Source organism: Piliocolobus tephrosceles, chromosome 15, assembly GCF_002776525.5.
Source record: "Piliocolobus tephrosceles isolate RC106 chromosome 15, ASM277652v3, whole genome shotgun sequence".
Classification (NCBI taxonomy): domain Eukaryota; kingdom Metazoa; phylum Chordata; class Mammalia; order Primates; family Cercopithecidae; genus Piliocolobus; species Piliocolobus tephrosceles.
In genome coordinates this window covers 27,986,403-28,008,418 of record NC_045448.1, presented here as the reverse complement: position 1 = coordinate 28,008,418, position 22,016 = coordinate 27,986,403, and the positions used below count along the sequence as shown (strand labels likewise).

The following is a 22,016-nucleotide window of genomic DNA, read 5'->3' as shown; positions in this document are numbered from 1 at the left end:
GGATTCCAAAAGGAGGGAGGAAAAAAGAGGACAAGAGTTGAAAAACTTCCTATTGAGTACTATGTTCACTATTTGGGTGGCAGGATCAACAGAAACCAAAACCTTAACATCACACAACATAACCCTGTAATAAACCTGTACATGTACTCCCTGAATATAAAATAAAAAATAAATAAAATAAATTATAACCTGTGATAAATGCTATCAAAAGGCACAGTGCTCTGAGAGCAAATTCCAGGAGGAAATGAACCATCTAGGTTTGGGGGCTCATTACTCGGAGGGAATTTTTTTAAAGCTAAGTCAAAAGACCACATGGAAAAATAAGTAACACTAGGCAAGAAGAAACGCAATGAGAGGGAACTATATATAAAGCATAATTTTTCTCTGGTCACTTAAGATTTTCTCTTTTTGTCTGGTTATCAGTATTTTTACTATAATGTTTTTAGTTTTTCCTTGCATTTATCCCAGCTGGGGTTTATTGAGCTTCTTGAATCTGTAAATTTCTGTCTTTCACCATGGAAATGTGTTATTTCATCAAGTGCTTTCCTGCCTTCTCCCTTTCTCTTCCCCTTCTAGGACTCCCGTTTCTTGTATATTAAACATTTTGATACTATCCCATAATATCAACGCTCTGCTTTCCTTTCTTCCAAGTATCAATGTCCATCCAGTATCTGCCTGCTTTGATCACTCTCTAGTGTTCTCAGGCAAACAGCTTTATATTTTGCTCAGAGCTCTGAGCTGTTGTGAAGAGTTAGGTTAACAGGAGCTACTTGGCCATTACAAAAAGTGCAACTTGACAGAAATCTACAAATATTTTAATATACTGTTGACAATACTATGGAGAAACAACCACTTTCATATATTGCTGCTGGGTTAATAAACCTGTATAAACTTTACAAAAGTTACTTTGACAATAAAATTATGAATACACAATCTTTGATCCAGCAATTCCACTTCGAATTATTTATCTTACAGACATACCTGAACACATGCAAAGTGACATATATACAATATTATTTATTACAGTATTGTCTATAACAGTGAAAGATTAGAAGCAAACTTAATATCCAATAATAGAGCTCAGATGTAATAAATTATAATTCAATTATACAATGTAATAATATACAATTGTAAAAAAAGAACAAGGGAGTTCTATATATGTTTATACAGAAAAAATCTCTGAGCTATATTAAGTCAAAATGAAGATCCAAAACGGTGCATATGCTACCATTTGCATAAAAAGGGGGAATATATGTTAGTATTTGCTTATATATGTACAAACTAACTCTGAAAATCTATACTAGAAAAAAGTTATATTAGTGCTTACCTGGATAGGAGGAAAGTGGTATGATTTGGGTGGACAAAGGACAAAGATGGGAGGGAGACTTTTCATGATATTACTTTACATAGACTTTGATTTTTGAACAATATGAATACACTATCCATTCAAAAAAATTTTAAGAAATTAAAAAAATAAAACTAAAAGCATATATAATGAAATGTCCACAATTCAGGCATTATTCATTCATTCATTCATTGAACAAATATTTACTGAGCACATACTGTGCCAAGTACTAGGCTAGAAAATGGAGAATTTAAGACAAAACAGTCTATATGTCCTCAGGGAACTTAAAGTCTATTTTGACTACACTGGCAATTAAACAAACCAGTACGACGTGGTAAGTGTTTTGACAGAGATAATTCACAGGACACTTTGGAAGTAATTTAGTCGGGACACTTAGTTTCCAGTGACAGAAGAACTCCAATTCAAACCAACTTGAACAAATAAAAGAGAATTTATTGAAAGGATATGAGGGATCTCATGAAACGTAGGGATAAAAACATAGCATGGCCTCAGTTCCAAGGATTCTAATACCCACAGAATTTTCTCTTAGTCTCTTGTCTCTGCTGTCTCTGTACTTCATTTTCCTTTCTATCTGCCAGCTTCTGATTCTTTTGACCAGATGTTATTAGAAAAAAGTTCCCAGATTTACAGGTTACAGACCAATTACTCATACAGAAACCGATCTCATTCCCTCAGTACTAACTCCAAATTCCCAGGGAAGAATTCTGTTTGGCTTAGGTGAGCCTCCCTGATCTAATCAACACATTTCCACAGTTCTTTGAAGTAAAAATGGTACCATAAATTCTTGAAAATAATTGAAAAACTAGGAAATTCTTTTCTGAGAAGGAAACATTGCATCATTTGTACATTTCCAAAAACAATTTTTTAAACACCTGAAGAGTTTTTGTACAGAATACTTGAAATGTAGGATTCTTTTTGTCTTTTGCCTTTTAGTACATGAAAAATAAAAAAGGCACTAAAACCTGCCTCAGCTGGTCCTTCGACAACACTTGTCCATTTCTTTCATGGCGAGAACACTGTGCAAGGAGTGAACCATACATCGAAATGGCCACCAAAGAGACGGAGCAATGCACCCATCATTTCAGAACAAATGAGTGGCCTCACAAAGATGAGCAAGGTGGCACAATTAGAGTCCTTCCTTACATGCTGTTCTGAAAAGTATAGGCAAAGGAAATGGAAAGGATTTCCTTTGCGTTTCGTATGCTTCCCGAAAATAAGGTCTTTTCCACTCGATGCATCCTGCTGCTGAAAGAAACTTGAATTTCCTACTGATACCTCTACTATTTAAAAAACAATAACAGAGTTCCTTTGGAATATCAGCATGATTTTAAAAGTTATCTACACCTTTCATATCTTGAGGTATAAAGTAATTTAGATATTCACATACTACTTTTTATTAATAAGGTTAAAATCCAGAGATATAAGCTATTGTAAGCAAGATCTTAAGTATTTCCATTGACATACAAGTCAAAATTCAGTACAACAAATTCCATTGCAAAAACAATTAAAAAGGCAGCCACTGTCGTGGTTCATTTATTTTAAAGAATGTTCAACTACTAAAAGTTCCATGTGGTTAAAAACTAAAAAAAACAAATATGATCAATTCCTTGGAGAATACTGTGGCATATCTGACCACCACACTACACCCTTTTCAAAGGAGCCACCGCCTGTTAATCTCCAAGTCAAATGCATTCAGGACATAACTCCCAAGCAGCAAAAATTAAAGGGGGATTATGGGCAAAGGCCCCCGCATGCCCTGCTATAAATGGCTGACTGGCATGACCAGAGCACCTACTACATCCTCACGCCAGTAGGGGAAAGGCCATCCACTTCCAGTCTCCCTAGATATTTTGATCTTTCTCTTAGCAACTCTTACCCTCCTCTCCTATCATGCTAGACCAGTGTTGTCTGAGAGAAAAATAATGCAAAGCACAAATGTGAGCCATATATATAATTTAAGATTATTTAACATTTTCTAATAGTCACATTTTAAAAGGCAAAAAGAGACAGGTGAAAAGTTAATAATACATCCCAATATATCTAAAATATTAGCATTTCCACATGCAATCAACATAAAAATTATTAATGAGATTTTTTGTACTAATTCTTCAAACTCTGGTGTGTATTTCACATGTGCACACATCTCAGTTCCGACTAGCCACATTTCAAATGCTCAACAGTCGCATGTTTGACTAGAAGCTCCTGTATTGGACAGCATCGTTCTAGACATTTTTCCATTAACATTAATCCCTACATTAAGGTAAACACTCCCTACTACAAATACCTAAAGACCTACATAAGCTACCAAATACCACAAACCTGAAAGATTACTCACAAGCAGATTGATAAATGCCAGCAGGTTAATGGGAATGACCATGGGACCGCCTCTTTCAGCCACTGTCTTTTTTCTTTTTCCTCCAAAAACTGTCTAAACCTATTGCCTTTACTTCCTCTTCTCCACCTCTTTCCCTAATACTCTGAAGCCCATCAAAACTGCTCCTGGTAAGATAAGCAACACTCTCTTTTCTAATTTTCACTTTTACCTTGCTTTCTACACTTTATCTGCACCTTGGAGGTCACAGCCTCTATTGGTCCACATATGGTAACTTTATGATTAACAGCATTTTGAGAGATCCTACGGGAACAATCATTGAACTGGCACTTATTGAGCACCTATTATAATAACTTACTTCGGCCGGGCGCGGTGGCTCAAGCCTGTAATCCCAGCACTTTGGGAGGCCGAGACGGGTGAATCACGAGGTCAGGAGATCGAGACCATCCTGGCTAACACCGTGAAACCCCGTCTCTACTAAAAAAAATACAAAAAACTAGCCGGGCAAGGTGGCGGGCGCCTGTAGTCCCAGCCACTCGGGAGGCTGAGGCAGGAGAATGGCGGGAACCCGGGAGGCGGAGCTTGCAGTGAGCTGAGATCCGGCCACTGCACTCCAGCCTGGGCGATAAGAGCGAGACTCCGTCTCAAAAAAAAAAAAAAAAAAAAAACTTACTTCAAGGATATGCCAAAAAAAGCTAATAATAATACTTTGTATTACTTGACTCCATATTTACTCAACACTCTGTTTCCCACACAAGATCTAATTTAACCTTTGTGTTGAGGTCCAGGCGACAGTGTAGTTATCTCCAGGAAAGTGACACATGGAAAACCTACAGTCACACAAAAAGAACTGGTGGCAGAATGAAAACCCAAAGCTCTGCTCCCTAGATCACTTTGCCTCTCCAACACATCTTCGAATGGCCTCTGCATAGATGAGCTCACACTCAAACACTGCTCAGATACTTTCCCTTTGCACATAATACCGCAGCACGATGACATGATGGAAGCTTAAGACATTAACTCAAGTGAGGAGATACCATAAAATGGCTCCTTTCTTTTCTCCACAATATTTTTAAATGTTGCCAGAGCTTAATGGATAAGCCAAAGATTCTTAAATTCTTACTAGGATTTGGGTCAGATACAAGCAAAAAAGGTAATTGTTTCACATCTCATTATAAAAGCATAAATCATTATTAAGGAAAAAATATGTTGCTTAAAAAACTGCTTTATCTCACAGATAACCCACTGATGATCTGTATATATAAACTATATGATTTTGGAATAACTCAAAACTTACATTTCATATCTCAAAAAAATAACACTTTAATCAAAATGTTAGGTATGATAAGCCAACTTTAAGTTCTGAGAATCAAAACATATCAAAATAAAATTCACAAATTTGCTTATCGTGCATTGCTGCAGTTAATAAACACTGTGTTTGAATATTTGTCCTCTCCAAAACTCATGCTGAAATTTAACCCACAATGTGGTAGTATTGAAAGGTAGGACCTTTCATGGGTTAATAGGTAAATGGATTCATGGGTTATCATAAGAGGGGACCTAGTGGCATTACAAGAAGAGAGAGAGACCTGAGTGAGCATGTTAGCATGCTTAGCCCTCTCGCCATGTGACGCCCTGCACCATCTCAGGACTCTGCACGGAGTCCCCAACACCAAGAAGGCTCTCACCAGACACAGACTCTCAACCTACGACTTCTTAACTTCCATAATTGTAAGGAATAAATTCCTTTTCTTTATAAGTTACTAGTTTCAGGTATTCTGTTATGAGCAACAGAAAACGGACTAAGACACACTGGTTCTTCTGATACACACATCCATGACAAAAATGTTAACAAGGCAATATAAAATAGAGATAATAAATATTAATAATAATAATAATAGAGGCAATAAAAAATGAAACCTTAGGATTTACCCATTGAGCAATTGTATGATGTATCTTTGTTTCGATATATTATATCAAAACAGGATACATGCATTTAATAGTAGTTCTTACATTATGGGAATTCACCACTTTAGAATTATGATCTTAAAAATAGCTCTGCTCAAACGGGTAGCAGTAGATATCTTTGTGGTAATGGAATATCTGCATCTTGATGTCAATGGTGATTAAAGGAAATTACATGTGTGATGAAATGACATGGAACTATACGCATACATTGTACCAATGTCAGTTTCCTGGTTTCTGTATTTTATTATAGGTACAGAAAATGCAACCACTGGGGAAAACTGAGTGAAGGATACTCAGGATCTCCACTTTGCAACTTCCTATAAATCTATAATTATTTCCAAATGAAAATGATTACAAAATATAAAATAAATACATAGTTTTTAAATTTTAACCTAAATATTCTTTTTTTTTATTTCCTCTATTTTTTTCTTTTTTATTATACTTTAAGTTCTAGGGTACATGTGCACAACGTGCAGATTTATTACATATGTATACAGGTGCCATGTTGGTGTGCTGCACCCATTATCTCATCATTTACATTAGGTATATCTCCTAATGCTATCCCTCCCCACTACCCCTACCCCACAACAGGCCCCGGTGTGTGATGTTCCCCTTCTTGTGTCCAAGTGTTCTCATTGTTCAATTTCCATCTATGAGTGAGAACATGCGGTGTTTGGTTTTCTGTTCCTGTGACAGTTTGCTGAGAATGATGGTTTCCAGCTGCATCCATGTCCCTACAAAGGAAACAAACTCATCCTTTATTGTAGCTACATAGTATTCCATGGTGTACATGTGCCACATTTTCTTAATCCAGTCTGTCACTGATGGACATTTGGGTTGGTTCCAAGTCTTTGCTATTGTGAATAGTGCTGCAATAAACATACGTGTGCCTGTGTCTTTATAGCAGCATGATTTATAATCCTTTGGGTATATACCCAGTAGTGGGATGGCTGGCTCAAAAGGTATTTCTAGTTCTAGATCCTTGAGGAATCACCACACTGTCTTCCACAATGGTTGAACTAGTTTACAGTCCCACCAACAGTGTAAAAGTGTTCCTATTTCTCCACATCCTCTCCAGCACCTGTTGTTTCCTGACTTTTAAATGATCACCATTCTAACTGGTGTGAGATGGTATTTCATTGTGGTTTTGATTTGCATTTCTCTGATGGCCAGTGATGATGAGCATTTTTTCATGTGTCTGTTGGCTGCAAAAATATCTTTTTTGAGAAGTGTCTGTTCATATCCTTTGCCCACTTTTTGATGGGGTTGTTTGTTTTTTTCTTGCAAATTTGTTTGAGTTCTTTGTAGGTTCTGGAAATTAGCCCTTTGTCAGATGAGTAGATTGCAAAAATTTTCTCCCATTCTGTAGGTTGCCTGTTCACTCTGATGGTAGTTTTTTTTGCTGTGCAGAAGCTCTTTAGTTTAATTAGATCCCACTTGTCAATTTTGGCTTTTTTGCCATTGCTTTTGCTGTTTTAAACATGAAGTCCTTGCCCATGCCAATGTCCTCAATAGTATGGCCTAGGTTTTCTTCTAGGGTTTTTTTGGTTATAGGTCTAACATTTAAGTCTCTAATCCATCTTGAATTAATTTTTGTATAAGGTGTAAGCAAGGGATCCAGTGTCAGCTTTCTACATATGACTAGCCAGTCTTCCCAGCACCATTTATTAAATAGAGAATCCTTTCGATCTGAGCACCTCTCCCCTTCCAAAGGAACGCAGCTCCACGCCAGCAAGGGAACAAAGCTGGGTGGAGAATGACTTTGATGAGTTGAGAAAAGAAGGCTTCAGACAATCAAACTTCTCCAAGCTAAAAGAGGAAGTTCGAACCCATCGCAAAGAAGCTAAAAACCTTGAAAAAAGATGAGACGAATGGCTAACTAGAATAACCAACGTAGAAAAGTCCTTAAATGATCTGATGGAGCTGAAAACCATGGCACGAAAACTATGTGATGAATGCACATGCTTTAGTAACCGATTCGATCAACTGGAAGAAAGGGTATCAGTGATTGAAGATCAAATGAATGAAATGAAGTGAGAAGTTTAGAGAACAAAAGAGTAAAAAGAAACGAACAAAGACTCCAAGAAATATGGGACAATGTGAAAAGACCAAATCTACGTCTGATGGGTGTACCTGAAAGTGGCGGGGAGAATGGGATCAAGTTGACAAACACTCTGCAGGGTATTATCCAGGAGAACTTCCCCAACCTAGCAAGGCAGGCCAACATTCAAATTCAGGAAATACAGAGAACGCCACAAAGATACTCCTTAAGAAAAGCAACTCCAAGACACATAAATGTCAGATACACCAAACTTGAAATGAAGGAAAAAATATTAAGGTCAGCCAGAGAGAAAGGTCAGGTTACACACAAAGGGAAGCCCATCAGACTAACAGCAGATCTCTTGGCAGAAACTCTACAAGCCAGAAGAGAGAGGGGGCCAATATTCAACATTCTTAAATAAAAGAATTTTCAACCCAGAATTTCATATCCAGCCAAACTAAGCTTCATAAGTGAAGGAGAAATAAAATCCTTTACAGATAAACAAATGCTGAGAGATTTTGTCACCACCAGGCCTGCCCTACAAGCGCTCCTGAAGGAAGCACTAAACATGGAAAGGAATAACAATACCAGCCACTGCAAAAATATGCCACAATGTAAAGACCACCAATGCTAGGAAGAAACTGCATCAACTAACGAGCAAAATAACCAGCTAACATCATAATGACAGGATCAAATTCACACATAACAATATTAACCTTAACTGTAAATGGGCTAAATGCCCCAATCAAAAGATATAGACTGGCAAATTGGAATTGGATAAAGAGTCAAGACCCATCAGTGTGCTATATTCAGGAGACCCATCTCACGTGCAGAGACACACATAGGCTCAAAATAAAGGGATGGAGAAAGATCTACCAAGCAAGTGGAAAACAAAAAAAGGCAGGGGTTGCAATCCAAGTCTCTGATAAAACAGACTTTAAACCAACAAAGATCAAAAGAGACAACGAAGGCCATTACATAATGGTAAAGGGATCAATTCAACAAGAAGAGCTGACTATCCTAAACATATATGCACCCAAAACAGGAGCACCCAGATTCATAAAGCAAGTCCTTAGAGACTTACAAAGAGACTTAGACTCCCATACAATAATAATGGGAGACTTTAACATCCCACTGTCAACAGTAGACAGATCAATGAGACAGAAAGTTAACAAGGATATCCAGGAATTGAACTCAGCTCTGCACCAAGCGGACCTAATAGACATCTACAGAACTCTCCACCCCAAATCAACAGAATACACATTTTTCACAGCACCACATCACACTTATTCCAAAATTGACCACATAGTTGGAAGTAAAGCACTCCTCAGCAAATATAAAAGAACAGAAATTATAACAAACTGTCTCTTAGACCACAGTGCAATCAAACTAGAACTCAGGATTAAGAAACTCACTCAAAACCACTCAACTACATGTAAACTGAACAACCTGCTCCTGAATGACTACTGGGTACATAATGAAATGAAGGCAGAAATAAAGATGTTCTTTGAAACCAATGAGAACGAAGATACAACATACCAGAATCTCTGGGACACATTTAAAGCAGTTTATAGAGGGAAATTTATAACACCAAATGCCCACAAGAGAAAGCATGAAAGATCTAAAACTGATACCCTAACATCACAATTGAAAGAACTAGAAAAGCAAGAGCAAACACATTCAAAAGCTAGCAGAAGGCAAGAAATAACTAAGATCAGAGCAGAACTGAAGGAGACAGAGACACACAAAAAAAAAACCCTTCAAAAAATCAATGAAGCCAGGAGCTGATTTTTTGAAAAGATCAACAAAATTGACAGACAGCTAGCAAGACTAATGAAGAATAAAAGAGAGAAGAATCAAATAGACACAATAAAAAATGATAAAGGGGATATCACCACCAATTCCACAGAAATACAAACTACCATCAGAGAATACTATAAACACCTCTATGCAAATAAACTAGAAAACCTAGAAGAAATGGATAAATTCCTGGACACATACACTCTCCCAAGACTAAACCAGGAAGAAGCTGAATCCCTGAATAGACCAATAACAGGCTCTGAAACTGAGGCAATAATTAATAGCCTACAAACCAAAACAAGTCCAGGACCAGACGGATTCACAACCAAATTCTACAGAGGTACAAGGAGGAGCTGGTACCATTCCTTCTGAAACTATTCCAATCAGCAGAAAAAGAGGAAATCCTCCTTAACTCATTTTATGAAGCCAACATCATCCTGATATCAAAGCCTGGCAGAGACACAACAAAAAAAGAGAACTTTAGACCAATAACCCTGATGAACATCAATGCAAACATCCTCAATAAAATACTGGCAAACCGAATCCAGCTGCACATCAAAAAGCTTATCCACCATGATCAAGTGGGCTTCCTCCCTGGGATGCAAGGCTGGTTCAATATATGCAAATCAATAAACGTAATCCAGCATATAAATGGAACCAAAGACAAAAACCACACGATTATCTCAATAGATGCAGAAAAGGTCTTTGACAAAATTTAACAGCCCTTCATGCTAAAAACTCTCAATATATTTGGTATTGATGGAATGTATCTCAAAATAATAAGAGCTATTTATGACAAACCCACAGCCAATTCATACTGAATGGGCAAAAACTGGAAGCATTCCCTTTGAAAACTGGCGCAAGACAGGGATGCCCTTTCTCATTCAACATAGTGTTGGAAGTGCTGGCCAGGGCAATCAGGCAGGAGAAAGAAAGAAAGGGTATTCAATTAGGAAAAGAGGAAGTCAAATTATCCCTGTTTGTAGATGACGTGATTGTATATTTAGAAAACCCCATCGTCTCAGTCCAAAATCTCCTTAAGCTGATAAGCAACTTCAGCAAAGTCTCAGGATACAAAATCAATGTGGAAAAATCACAAGCATTCTTATACACCAATAACAGACAAACAGACAGCCAAATCACGAATGAACTCCCATTCACAATCGCTTCAAACAGAATAAAATACCTAGGAATCCAACTTACAAGGGATGTGAAGGACCTCTTCAAGGAGAACTACAAACCACTGCTCAATGAAATAAAAGAGGACACAAACAAATGGAAGAACATGCCATGTTCATGGATAGGAAGAATCAATATCATGAAAATGGCCAGACTGCCAAGGTAATTTATAGATTCAATGCCATCCCCATGGAGCTACCAATGACTTTCTTCACAGAATTGGAAAAAACTACTTTAAAGTTCATATGGAACCAAAAAAGAGCCTGCATTGTCAAGACAATCCTAAGCCAAAAGAATAAAGCTGGAGGCATCACACTACCTGACTTCAAACTATACTACAAAGCTACAGTAACCAAAACAGCATGGTACTGGTACCAAAACAGAGATATAGACCGTGGAACAGAACAGAGGCCTCAGAAATAATACCACACATCTACAATCATCTGATCTTTGAGAAACCTGACAAAATACACTTTTAAAAAACGACTTTGAGCATGCAGGCGGAAACGTGTTCTTCATTCTTAACATTAAGCTTGCATCCCAATGTCATCTGTTTTCACCTGTTTAGAAAAACAGGGGTTTCCTAAACATTATAGTTTTATAATTATTATTTGTATTTCTTAAACATTATAAAACCAGCATAGATAAGGACTACAATGTCTAAAAATCATTAAAAGAGATGAGCAAAGCAATAAGGAGAAACAATTTGATAAAAATAAAAAGGTAAAGAATCGGACAGTAAAGAATGGGCATTTTTTGTTAATGTTTACTTTCAAATGTGTGCTTGCTAAAACTCTCTAAATGGAGGTTTGGGGGCAGGGAGAAGAGTGTCTGCATAGGGTGGGGAGAATAGTGTATTTCAAATTCGCAGGCTTGTCAGAAGACTGATAGTAAATCAGAACCCTTTTCCTCTTCTACATGGTAACATTTTCCTCATGCCAGCTGATAGTAAAAGGAAGAAGCGTATCAGGTTTTTCAAAGCCTTATACTTTTAGAGCAGAAATGTTTTTAAGAATATAAATATATGTGACAGAAAGAAAAATTCAGTGATGACAACAGTAAAGACCATCCTCCCTAATAGATACAGAACTGCGTAATGCAAAAGGATTAAATAATCATTCCCAGTCTTAGATTCTTCATAGCAAGCATTTATGAGATGGACTACTTGGACCTGAAAAAAACTAAAACACTTGAATTTCCATTCAGATCAGGAAGAACCTACTGATTCTTATAATGTTTCATTTAGAGAATATACTATTATCATTTTAATATAATAAATATCCATTAATTTCAGATAAAAATGTCCTCATGTTGCAAAATGCCACTAACACATAATAGATGTGTTTTACCGATCAGTAAGCCATTTGAATATATGCTTACAATTCTTGTTGCCCATATATGTCATGCCCCTAAGTTTCCCCTAATCATACAACCCACTGACCATCTCTCTTGAGAGAGCCATCTATGTCCACCTTCCTTCAGGGTCTAAGTCAGCAGTTGACCAGTAAAGGCTTTCCTTGGTCACTCCCTTCCTCAGTGATTGTCTCTTCTGCTGACTGCTCACACAGCCTGTATATTCCATTTGAGATGTAATCTATCTAGTATTGTTCAAATTCCTTTTTTACAGATATAGATTAAACTTTCTAAATTGGATTTTAACAGTCTCAGGAGCCAAAGCCATATCTGATCTACTTTATTTTTTTTTTAACCCAAAACCTAGCATAGTAGACTTTTCATAAATGCTATTAGTCCCACATTGGCTTAGCCCTACTAAAGTGCATCTTGTTAGTTCGGTGCAGCATTCCAGCACACAAAAATAATTTTTAATGTTGATTCTGTAATCTTTCACAATAGCTATCTTTTTAAGCTCTATGCTAGCAAAAAAAAGAAACTCATACTTTGTATGATTTCATTCAAGTCCCTAACAAAACCCTTAACAAGACAAGGTCAAACGAAAAGCCCTGTGACATTCCACAAAACACCTGAGGCTGATAAGAGTTACACCCAAACTTTTAGGTGGAACGCTTCCACAGATCCCAACAACTAAGAAAGGAGCATACATGAGTGGAATACTAAGAGAGAATGACCAAGTGCTTCACTGAAAATGAGATCATCTAAGTTTATGATATTACCCTTCCTTAAAGAAGCAAACTAAGTTTGTCATGATAGTTTCCCAGTTACCCAACTATTTTCCAATTGACTACTGCATTTTTATTTTAATGTTTGCAAATCATCTACTTAAAGATCTGAGCTTAATTTCTTTAAAAATCTCCAGGATGTCATCACTTACAACAGTCTTCTAGGATCTTTCTGCTTCTCCAAAATTTCTCAAAGATAATGTCCCAGAGAGCATATCTGCAGCTTTCTTCAGTACCCTGAAATGGTTTCCTTTAGAGCTTCCAGAAGGCATGCAGCCTTGCCAACACCTTGATTTTAGCCCAGGGAGACCCATTTCAGACTTCTGCCCTCCAGAACTATGACATAATACATCTGTGTTTTCTTAAGCCACCAAGTTTGTGGTAATTTTTACAGCAGCAATAGGAAACTAATACAGTCCCTGATTCAAAAAAATCTTGGCGCAAAATCAGCTCCTTTCTTTCTGCCAGGGTCCAGTGTTTATCTAGAGAATCTTGGTCTAGATTTTTCCTCCATTAGCGGGCTGCCCTTTAATACTCCTGAACCCTCATGCCAAGCTCTAATTTGTTCATCCCTCAAGACTCACTTTTATACCCTGTTTCTTGACCTACTCCCCGATTCCAACTCATGAGTTTACTCCTATAGTCTCAGCTACCATTTGTACTAGGCCTTTCCTAGGCCTGGTCTGCCGTAAGCTTAACCTCAGTCTACTTTGCCTTGTTATAGGATTCTCAGTTTCTTTACTTCACCTGAATCCATAACCATTGCCCTAATGTTTACAAACTACTTAATATCAAATCAAAATAAACTGAGATAAGTGTAGCAGTAGTAGGTTTTGTAAGTAAAGAAAGGAATATCGGTAACATTAAACAGAAAGTTTAAAAATACTATAAATACAAACTATCTGCTTGAAATGAATTCAAACTTCTACACCTAGATGAACTACACCTCAAGTATTAGCTGAGCCACTAAATAACATTTTGAAAATTATTAGGTAACAAAGGGTGCCATAAAACTGGATTATATTCAAATTCACATTAATATTAAAAAGGGGGAATGAGACACGAAGGCATATCCTAAAAACTAAAGACTGGTGAGTTTGACAGCGATTCCTGCTTTCAGATGAGCCTGTCAGCACTAAAGACAACACACGTTCACCAAGAAGTCATGCCAAATTAACCTAACATCCATTTATGTAAGGACAATTAAGTCAATTATTTAATAGGAAAATGCTGGGGATAGAGGATAAACTAAGTTCAACAAAGTTTTCCTTATTAGCCATATAAACATATTACTGTTTCAAAATAATCAATAGTTTGCATCTTGAACCATGCACTGTTGGTGGGAATGTAAAATAGTGCAGCTGTTAAGGAAACAGTATGGAAATTCCTCAAACAATTAAAAATGGGATTATATATAACCTAGCAATCCTACTTGTAGTTATATATCCCAAAGAACTCAAAGCAGAATCTCAAAGAGATAGTTGCACACCTATGTTCAATGTAGCATTATTCACAATAGCCAAGAGGTAGAAGCAACCCAAATGTTCACTGATGGATGAATGGATAAGTAAAATATGGTAAATACATTCAAGTGAATACTACGCAGCCTTAAAAAGGAAGGAAATCCTATCACATGCTACAACACTGATGAATCTCAGACATTATGCTAAGTGAAATAAGCAGTCACAAAAAACAAATATACAATTCTACCCATATGAAGTATCTAAAGGAGTCAAAACCATAGAAACAGAAAATAGTAAAGTGACTGCCAAGTGCTGGGGGGAGGAGGAATTAGTGTTTAATGGGTTCATTTGCAAGAGGAAAAAGTTCTAGAGATCTGTTGCACAGCAATGTGAATATATTTAACACTACTGAACTGTACATTTAAAAATAGTAAAGATGGCAAATGTAGTGTTATGTGTCTTTTACTGAAATATAAATTCAAGACTTTACAAAAGGAAAAAAATCTTGAACTGAACAAACAACATGATTGGTAATAACAAAAATTTTAGTCATGCTGATTTGAAGGCATTAATCACGTGTAAAACCTTAAAATCAAAACCTTTAAGAAAAAGCCGAAGAGGCCGGGCACAGTGGTTCACGTCTATAATCCCAGCACTTTGGGAAGCCAAGGCGGGTGGATCACCTGAGGTCAGGAATTCAAGACCAGCCTGACCAACACAGTGAAACCCCGTCTCTACTAAAACTACAAAAATTAGCCGGGTGTGGTGGCATGCGCTTGTAGTTCCAGCTACTCAGGAGGCTGAGACAGGAGAATTGTTGAACCCAGGAGGCGGAGGTTGCAATGAGCCGAGATTGCGCCACTGCACTCCAGCCTGGGCCACAGAGCGAGACTCTGTCTCCAAAAAAGAAAAAGGAAAAGCTGAAGATAAAAGCGGGAGTGTTATTTAGCCTAAGAAAGACAATGAAACCTAAAAGAATTGGCACAGAAGAGCACCTAAAGTTATTCTGTGCTTAATGAGAGTTCATTCATTCATTCATTCATTCAAAAACGTTTATGGAATACCAATGAAGTGGAAGACACTGTTCCAGGTATTTGTGATTTGCTAGTGAACAAAGATTCCTGCCCTCATGAGATTTTATATTCCAATGAGGACAGACACACAATAAACATAATCAATAAGTATGGTAGGCTCCCTCTAAGTGGCTCCCAGTGGTCTCTGGTATTCATACTCCTATGTAATTCTGTGTGTGTGTGCGTGTGTGTGTAGGTATGTGTGTGGGGTGTGTAGGTGTGTTGGGAGGGTGGGGTATTGGACCTAACAAATAGAATACAGCAAAAGTGATGGGCTTTCAAGATGAAGTCATAAAAGACTGTGACTTCTATCTTGCTCACACACTCCCTCTTGCTCTCCCCTACTTGCTTGCTCTGAATCTTGTGCACTGCCCTGTAGAGAGGGAAGCAGCTGAAGGCGGCCTCCAGACAACAGCCAGCACTGAACTCAGGCCCTCAGTTCGACGACCCATGAGGAACTGAACTATGCCAACTACCACATGCATGCATTTATAATGATTCCATCTCCAGGTGAGCCTTGAGATGACCACAGCCCTAGCCAACACTTCAAGCATAGCCTGCGAGAGACCCTGAGGCAAAGGGCCTACCCAGATTGCTGCCAAAAACTATGATAATAAATGTTATTGTTTGAAGCCACTAAGTTTTGGAATGATTATTTTATATAGCAACATATAACTAATACATTAATTATATGGCATGCCAAAAGGAAATGCAAAAAAGCCACATGGAGCAAAGTAAAAAATAGAGGAGAGGGTACGGGTGCAAGTCACAATGTTTAAAAGGGGTATTACCAATACTTACACATGAATGCTTACAGCAGTATTATTCATAAAAGTCAAAAAGTGAAAACAACCCAAATGTCCATTAACTGGTAAATGGATAAACAAAATGTGGTATGTCTATTCAATGGAGTATTATTCAGCCACAAAAAGAAATGAAGTGCTGATATATACTACAACACGGATGAACCTCAAACATAGGCTAAGTGAAAGAAGTCAGTCACAAAAACCACATACTGTATGATTCCATCATAAGAAATGTTCAGAAAAGAAAATTTATAGAAACAGAAAGTAGTTTAGTGATTGACTAGGGCTGGAGGTGGGAACAAGATTAACTGTAAGGGACATGAGGGATCTCACCGGGGTGACGGAACCATTCTAAAACTGGATAATGGTGGTGGTTGCTCAAATCAGCCAACTTATTAAAAATCATTTAACTGTACACTTAAAACAGGTAAATTTATGATATGTAAATTATACCTCAAAACGGCTGCTGGGGGTGTTAACAGGGCATCATTGAGAACATAACATTAGTAGAAGTTTGAAGGAAGAAGAGCATTAGCCATGTGCATATCTGGGGAAAACATCCCTGACAACAGAGAGCCTATGCAAAGACCCTTGGGCAGGAGAGTATCTGGTGTGCTTGCTGCACAGCAGGGTGCTAGTGTGGCTGGAGTTGAATTTGAAAGAGAAAGGTCAGAGATGAACAGACAAAATTAATGATGGATGGAAGATGGTAGTGATGGGAATCATATAGTTTTGTTTTTTTCTTTTTTTTTGGTTTGTTTTATATATATATATATAATTTATACTTATATAATATATAAATATAAATTACATATAATATATATAACATTTAAGTTCTGGGATACACGTGAAGAATGTGTAGGTTTGTTACATAGGTATACATATGCCATGGTGGTTTGCTGCACCCATCAACCCATCATCTATATCAGGTATGTCTCCTAATGTTATCTCTCCCATAGCCTCCTCCCATCAACAGGCACCGGTGTGTGATGTTCCCCTCCCTGTGTCCACGTGTTCTCATTGTTCAACTCCCACTTATCAGTGAGAGCATGCCATGTATGGTTTTCTGTTCCTGTGTTAGTTTGCTGAGAATCATGGTTTCCAGCTTCATCCATGTCCCTGCAAGGGACATGAACTCATCCTTTTAATGGCTGCATAGCATTCCATGGTGTATATGTGCCACATTTTCTTTATCCAGTCTATCACTGATGAGCATTTGGGTTGGTTCCAAGTCTTTGCTATTGTGAATAGTGCTGCAATAAACACACGTGTGCATATGTCTTTATAGTAGAATGATTTATAATCCTTTGGGTATGTACTCAGTAATGGAATTGCTGGGTCAAATGGTATTTCTGGTTCTAGATCCTTGAGGAATCACCACATTGTCTTCCACAATGGTTGAACTAATTTACACTCCCATCAACAGCGTAAAAGCATTCCTATTTCTCCACATCCTCTTCAGCACCTGTTGTTTCCTGACTTTTTAATGATCGCCATTCTAACTGGCATGAGATTGTATCTCATTGTGATTTTGATTTGCATTTCTCCATATAGAGTTTTTTATACCACTGGAAGGACTTGGCTTTTACTATGAGAGAAAAAAGAGAAGTACATGAGGTTCTGGGAAGAGGAGCAATAAGGTCTGACTTGAATTTTTAAAGGATCATATAATTGTAAGTTACAAAAAGAAAATATAAAAGGCACCATGTAAGCTAGCAGATTCCAGAGTTACTGACCTCCCTTACCTGACTGGGATATTGGAGAAGTCTTCCATTCAAAGGAGGGGAAACTTGTTAGTGTCTCAAAATGTGACCTGCAAGCCACATACATCAGAATGACATGGAGGCTGGTAGCACGGGCAGGCCCTCAGGCTCCACCTCAGACTGCTGAATATCTGGGGCTGGGGATGAGACTCTGAATCTTACAAACTTCCCAGGTAATATCTTTGAGAAACACAATGAACTAGACAAACATTAAGGTCTCTTTAAACTCTAAATTATGAGAAACATATAGGCTACCTAGACCATGGTTATTTAAAGAAATGACTAGGATTTTCAAATGAACATCTGAATTGATTATTTTATTATAGATGAAGTCATCTTTTTTCCCATTCTCAAAAATTCTTACCCAGTTGTTTTTTTTCCCAGCATAAATTTCCATGTTCTCTCCATACTGTGGCTCTTCCAGTAATGTCTGGTATTCAAACATGAGGCGGGAGCTCTCCCGGAGGCGGCTACATTGGAATTGGTGATACTGTTGCACAAGTTCCTTCACCACAAGTAAGAGACATTCAGGATTTGAAGGATTCCAGGAGGCAAGATTCTGTAGAAGCCATAACAAATAAAAGACCAGTTAAAACTGAAATTTCATACAAATCCACACATCAGTGTAGAGGAAAAGAGTAATAGAATTCTAAGAGGAACAGACTACTCCCAGTTAGCCATATACTCAGAGATGAAGTTAGAGAAATCTTTTGATATTGGCAATTTCTCCTGCCTTCTAAAAAAATCCTTGCAGAAAAATTGAGGAGGAATTCCATCATGAAAAGGCAGAAACAGTGAAGTGTAAAGCCGGGTAGTAACAAAACAAGAAACCTAAATATCCTAGAAGACCATAATTTTAGCCCTGGAAGACTTAATTTGTTTCTTATTCTTTTATAATTTTAATTTTTTTCGATCTCTACCTAAATTCAGCATTATATGCTAAAGTAATTCAACTCAGATCCACAGACCATCTGTATCTGTAATACCAGATATAAATAAACGCTCTGTAAACACTAGAGCCTCACAGAAATATAAGCACAATGGTGACGGTTAGGCCTGAAAAAGATAGGCATAAAATAGAGACATGGGAAAATGTCTGCCAAATGCGCAAATCTGAATAACCACAGTTCATCCATCAGTCACTCCTCCAAGTAAAAAAGGATGGTTCCAAGAAAAAAGCAGCTAGTTCAGCTTGGAACTCAATCACACTCACGATTTTCCTTGAGACAACATACTTAGGTATGCAGTAGTCTTCTATGTGTACTCTCATTTTGTCGCACAGAATATTGAAAGCATGTGTACTCAAGGGTTATGACTTTATAAAATTCATATTTTTTATTATTTCATCAAAGACATTCTTAAGTGAACTGTTGTTGTTTTTTTTAACTGAGTATGTGTGACAACAGAGAATAAAATAACTATGAGTATAGCTTGATGTCTGCTGTGGTTAATGCCAAGTCATTAGTTTTGCACACCACTGCTTCTGCAATGTAAATGCAAATATTAACACTGTAAAAAAGAAGTCATAATATCTTAATATGATTATGAAAACAGTTTTGACTTTGCAGACCCTTGAAATGGTCTCAGGGACCCCAGAGGTCTGCAGACCACACTTTTGAGAACCATCAACACTACTTTGTATTGTCTTAAGGACAAACCAAGCATAGCTTCTATCAAAAGAAAACAAATAAGAAGTAAAGGAATGCATTTTTTAAAGGAATTACTTTGCTCTACTGAGTGGGTCGATTTATTGGAACTAAATGACAATGGGGAAATCAGTAAGTGTTCTTTCATTTATAGGAAAAACAGGTCTTAGGATGTTCAAATAAAGACGATGAACAGAGGAAAAGGTAAGAGCTCCAGTATCGTACAGTGAATAAGAGGGGTATCTTGATATGAAAGTGATCTGATAAGGAAAGTACAAAGTTTCCCCTGGCAAATCTGTTGACCTCAATAGCCGGACTCCTTCTGAGCTGTTCAAGACTAAATTCAAAGTATCAATAGGAAGGATATAACAGCATTGTATAGAACTTAAAATGATCTTAACATAGCTTCCTATGCATTTCCTTCAGAGAGCACTGCTAAACATTTATAAGCAAGAATAAAATACAATATTCCATTTCTTGGTCAAGTATTCCTTATCAGTCCTCGCTCCCTACTAGAGCAAAAATAAAAGCTTTAGTTGTCTTGATTTATATTTTTTAAATTCTGTCATTTCTCCTTAGTTATTTGGTTAAGTTACAGACCTATATCCAAACAGTTTTAAAAAATTATGAAAACATATAAGTTGGCAACATACCTTACCAACTTGAATTCATTTCAAGTGATTCAAACGAATTGTTAAAGACATACTAACCAGTCTCCTTCCATTAAAATATAATTTCTTTGTTGATCTCCTTAACCATTCAAGGCAAACTCGCTGGAAAACACTCCCATCAAGGATGGTTTAGCTACACTAAACAAGATAAAAATGCCTCTAGTATTGCTACATGACCACTTTTACTTGTTAGGTAATTTGCGGTTTGAACCACTTTGCCTAGAAGGGGAGAAAACAGAAGATATATAAAGTTTTAGTTACTCCCTAAGAATAGGGCATATTTTAAAAACACATCTAGCAATACAAGGCATTGGAGCTTTCCATTCTCTCGAGTATGAGATAGAGAAAAATGCCCAAGGTTCTTCAGGGAAAGAGGAGGAGGAGGCATAAATTAGCAGGCATCTATGAAAAAGAGAAAAATAAGTGTCTCTCTCTCTATTCACAAAGTTCTCCTTCTACTTCTTTTTGGTAATGCTTGAAGGAAGAAATCTAAAATGAGGATGGCCACAAAGAGTAAGCACAGGGCACATCACATATTAACAGAGAAAAGAGCATACAAAAAAGGGATTCCAAAAATGAGGAATGAAAAATACATTCAGGGAAAGTGATAAAACATAGTCAAAGACAATAAACAAAAGCAAAAGAAAATTCACTACTATTTTATAACAGAAACTTCATTCATTCTCACTAAAACACTTATGAAACAGTTCAGGGAAGGTATCGCACCAAATCTTTTTAAAGACTAGTTACCTAGAGAGATTAAATAACTGCTCACATTCAAGTGTAAACAATAATTGAGACTATGTAGAATGCAAATCTTCCTACTCTTCCTCCAATCAGTTAACTAAAATATCAGTTTTGAGCCAACGAACTAGCACTTGCCTCTCTGTGGTCATGAGCGAACTCGTGCATAGTGGTAATTTTGAATACTTTGGCTCCCCTGTCCAGGCCGCCTGACAGGAGGAGCGCTCCCAGTTCATGTGACCCTTCACCTTTCCACATTTCTCTCTCGTAAATACATTCCACCACCTACCTATGGGCTCCCATATCAATGGCCCCGCAGACTTGAACAAGCCCAACCAATCCTCACAGTTCCTCCTTATCACAGCTTCCTTCTTCAGAAAGACAGTGAGCAATAGTAGTTTCAAGGCCTAGCTCACCCTCAATTCCGGTTCCACTTATTAAAACCCATAGTTTTTCGGCCACAGTACCACAAATTTAGACATGCGAGAGGATACCAATGAATGGAAAACATTAAGAAACAATGTAGTCCGTCCATGTCTTTGGGGAGATAAAGGAGGAAACTAAGCAAATGAAGAAATGAGACTTGGAACCACCTCTGCTTAATAAGGGAGGGAAAAAAATTTTCCAGGGGGGGAAAATTCTTTAATTAAATTAATCTTATGATAAAAATGTTCAACTAATAAAAGGATAAGGTACAGGAATACATTAGAAATATAACAAAAAAATTATCTAAAAAACCTTACTACAAAATTTTGCCCAACTCTCTAGCATATCGGTAAAATAAAAGGAAAGTAAAAGAGACTGACAATATATGAAAAGTATGCAAGCCCATTAGTAGTTAAAGAAGTATAATTTTCCTTATTTCTCCTTTTTAATAAACTAACTTTTCATTGAAAAGTAACATATGTACACAGTAAAACAAATATGTTTTAAGTGGCATAAAAGAATGTAAAGAACAATATTAAGTCTCCCTCCAGACTAAATTATGAGATCCTCTCCCTACAAAAGATACTTTTCCCCACACAG

The 22,016-nt window shown here is 37.2% G+C and overlaps 1 protein-coding gene across 4 annotated transcripts in view; it reads right to left on the bottom strand.

Annotated features, from left to right (window-relative positions):
• BABAM2 (BRISC and BRCA1 A complex member 2) overlaps window positions 1-22,016 on the bottom strand; it is a 454,732-nt gene that overhangs the window by 294,344 nt on the left and 138,372 nt on the right. For all 4 annotated transcript variants that reach the window (XM_023217257.2, XM_023217259.2, XM_023217258.1 and 1 more), the window contains exon 5: window positions 18,294-18,488. In XM_023217257.2, coding sequence (XP_023073025.1) covers window positions 18,294-18,488 — 195 coding nt within the window. The remainder of the gene's footprint in view (window positions 1-18,293; window positions 18,489-22,016) is intronic.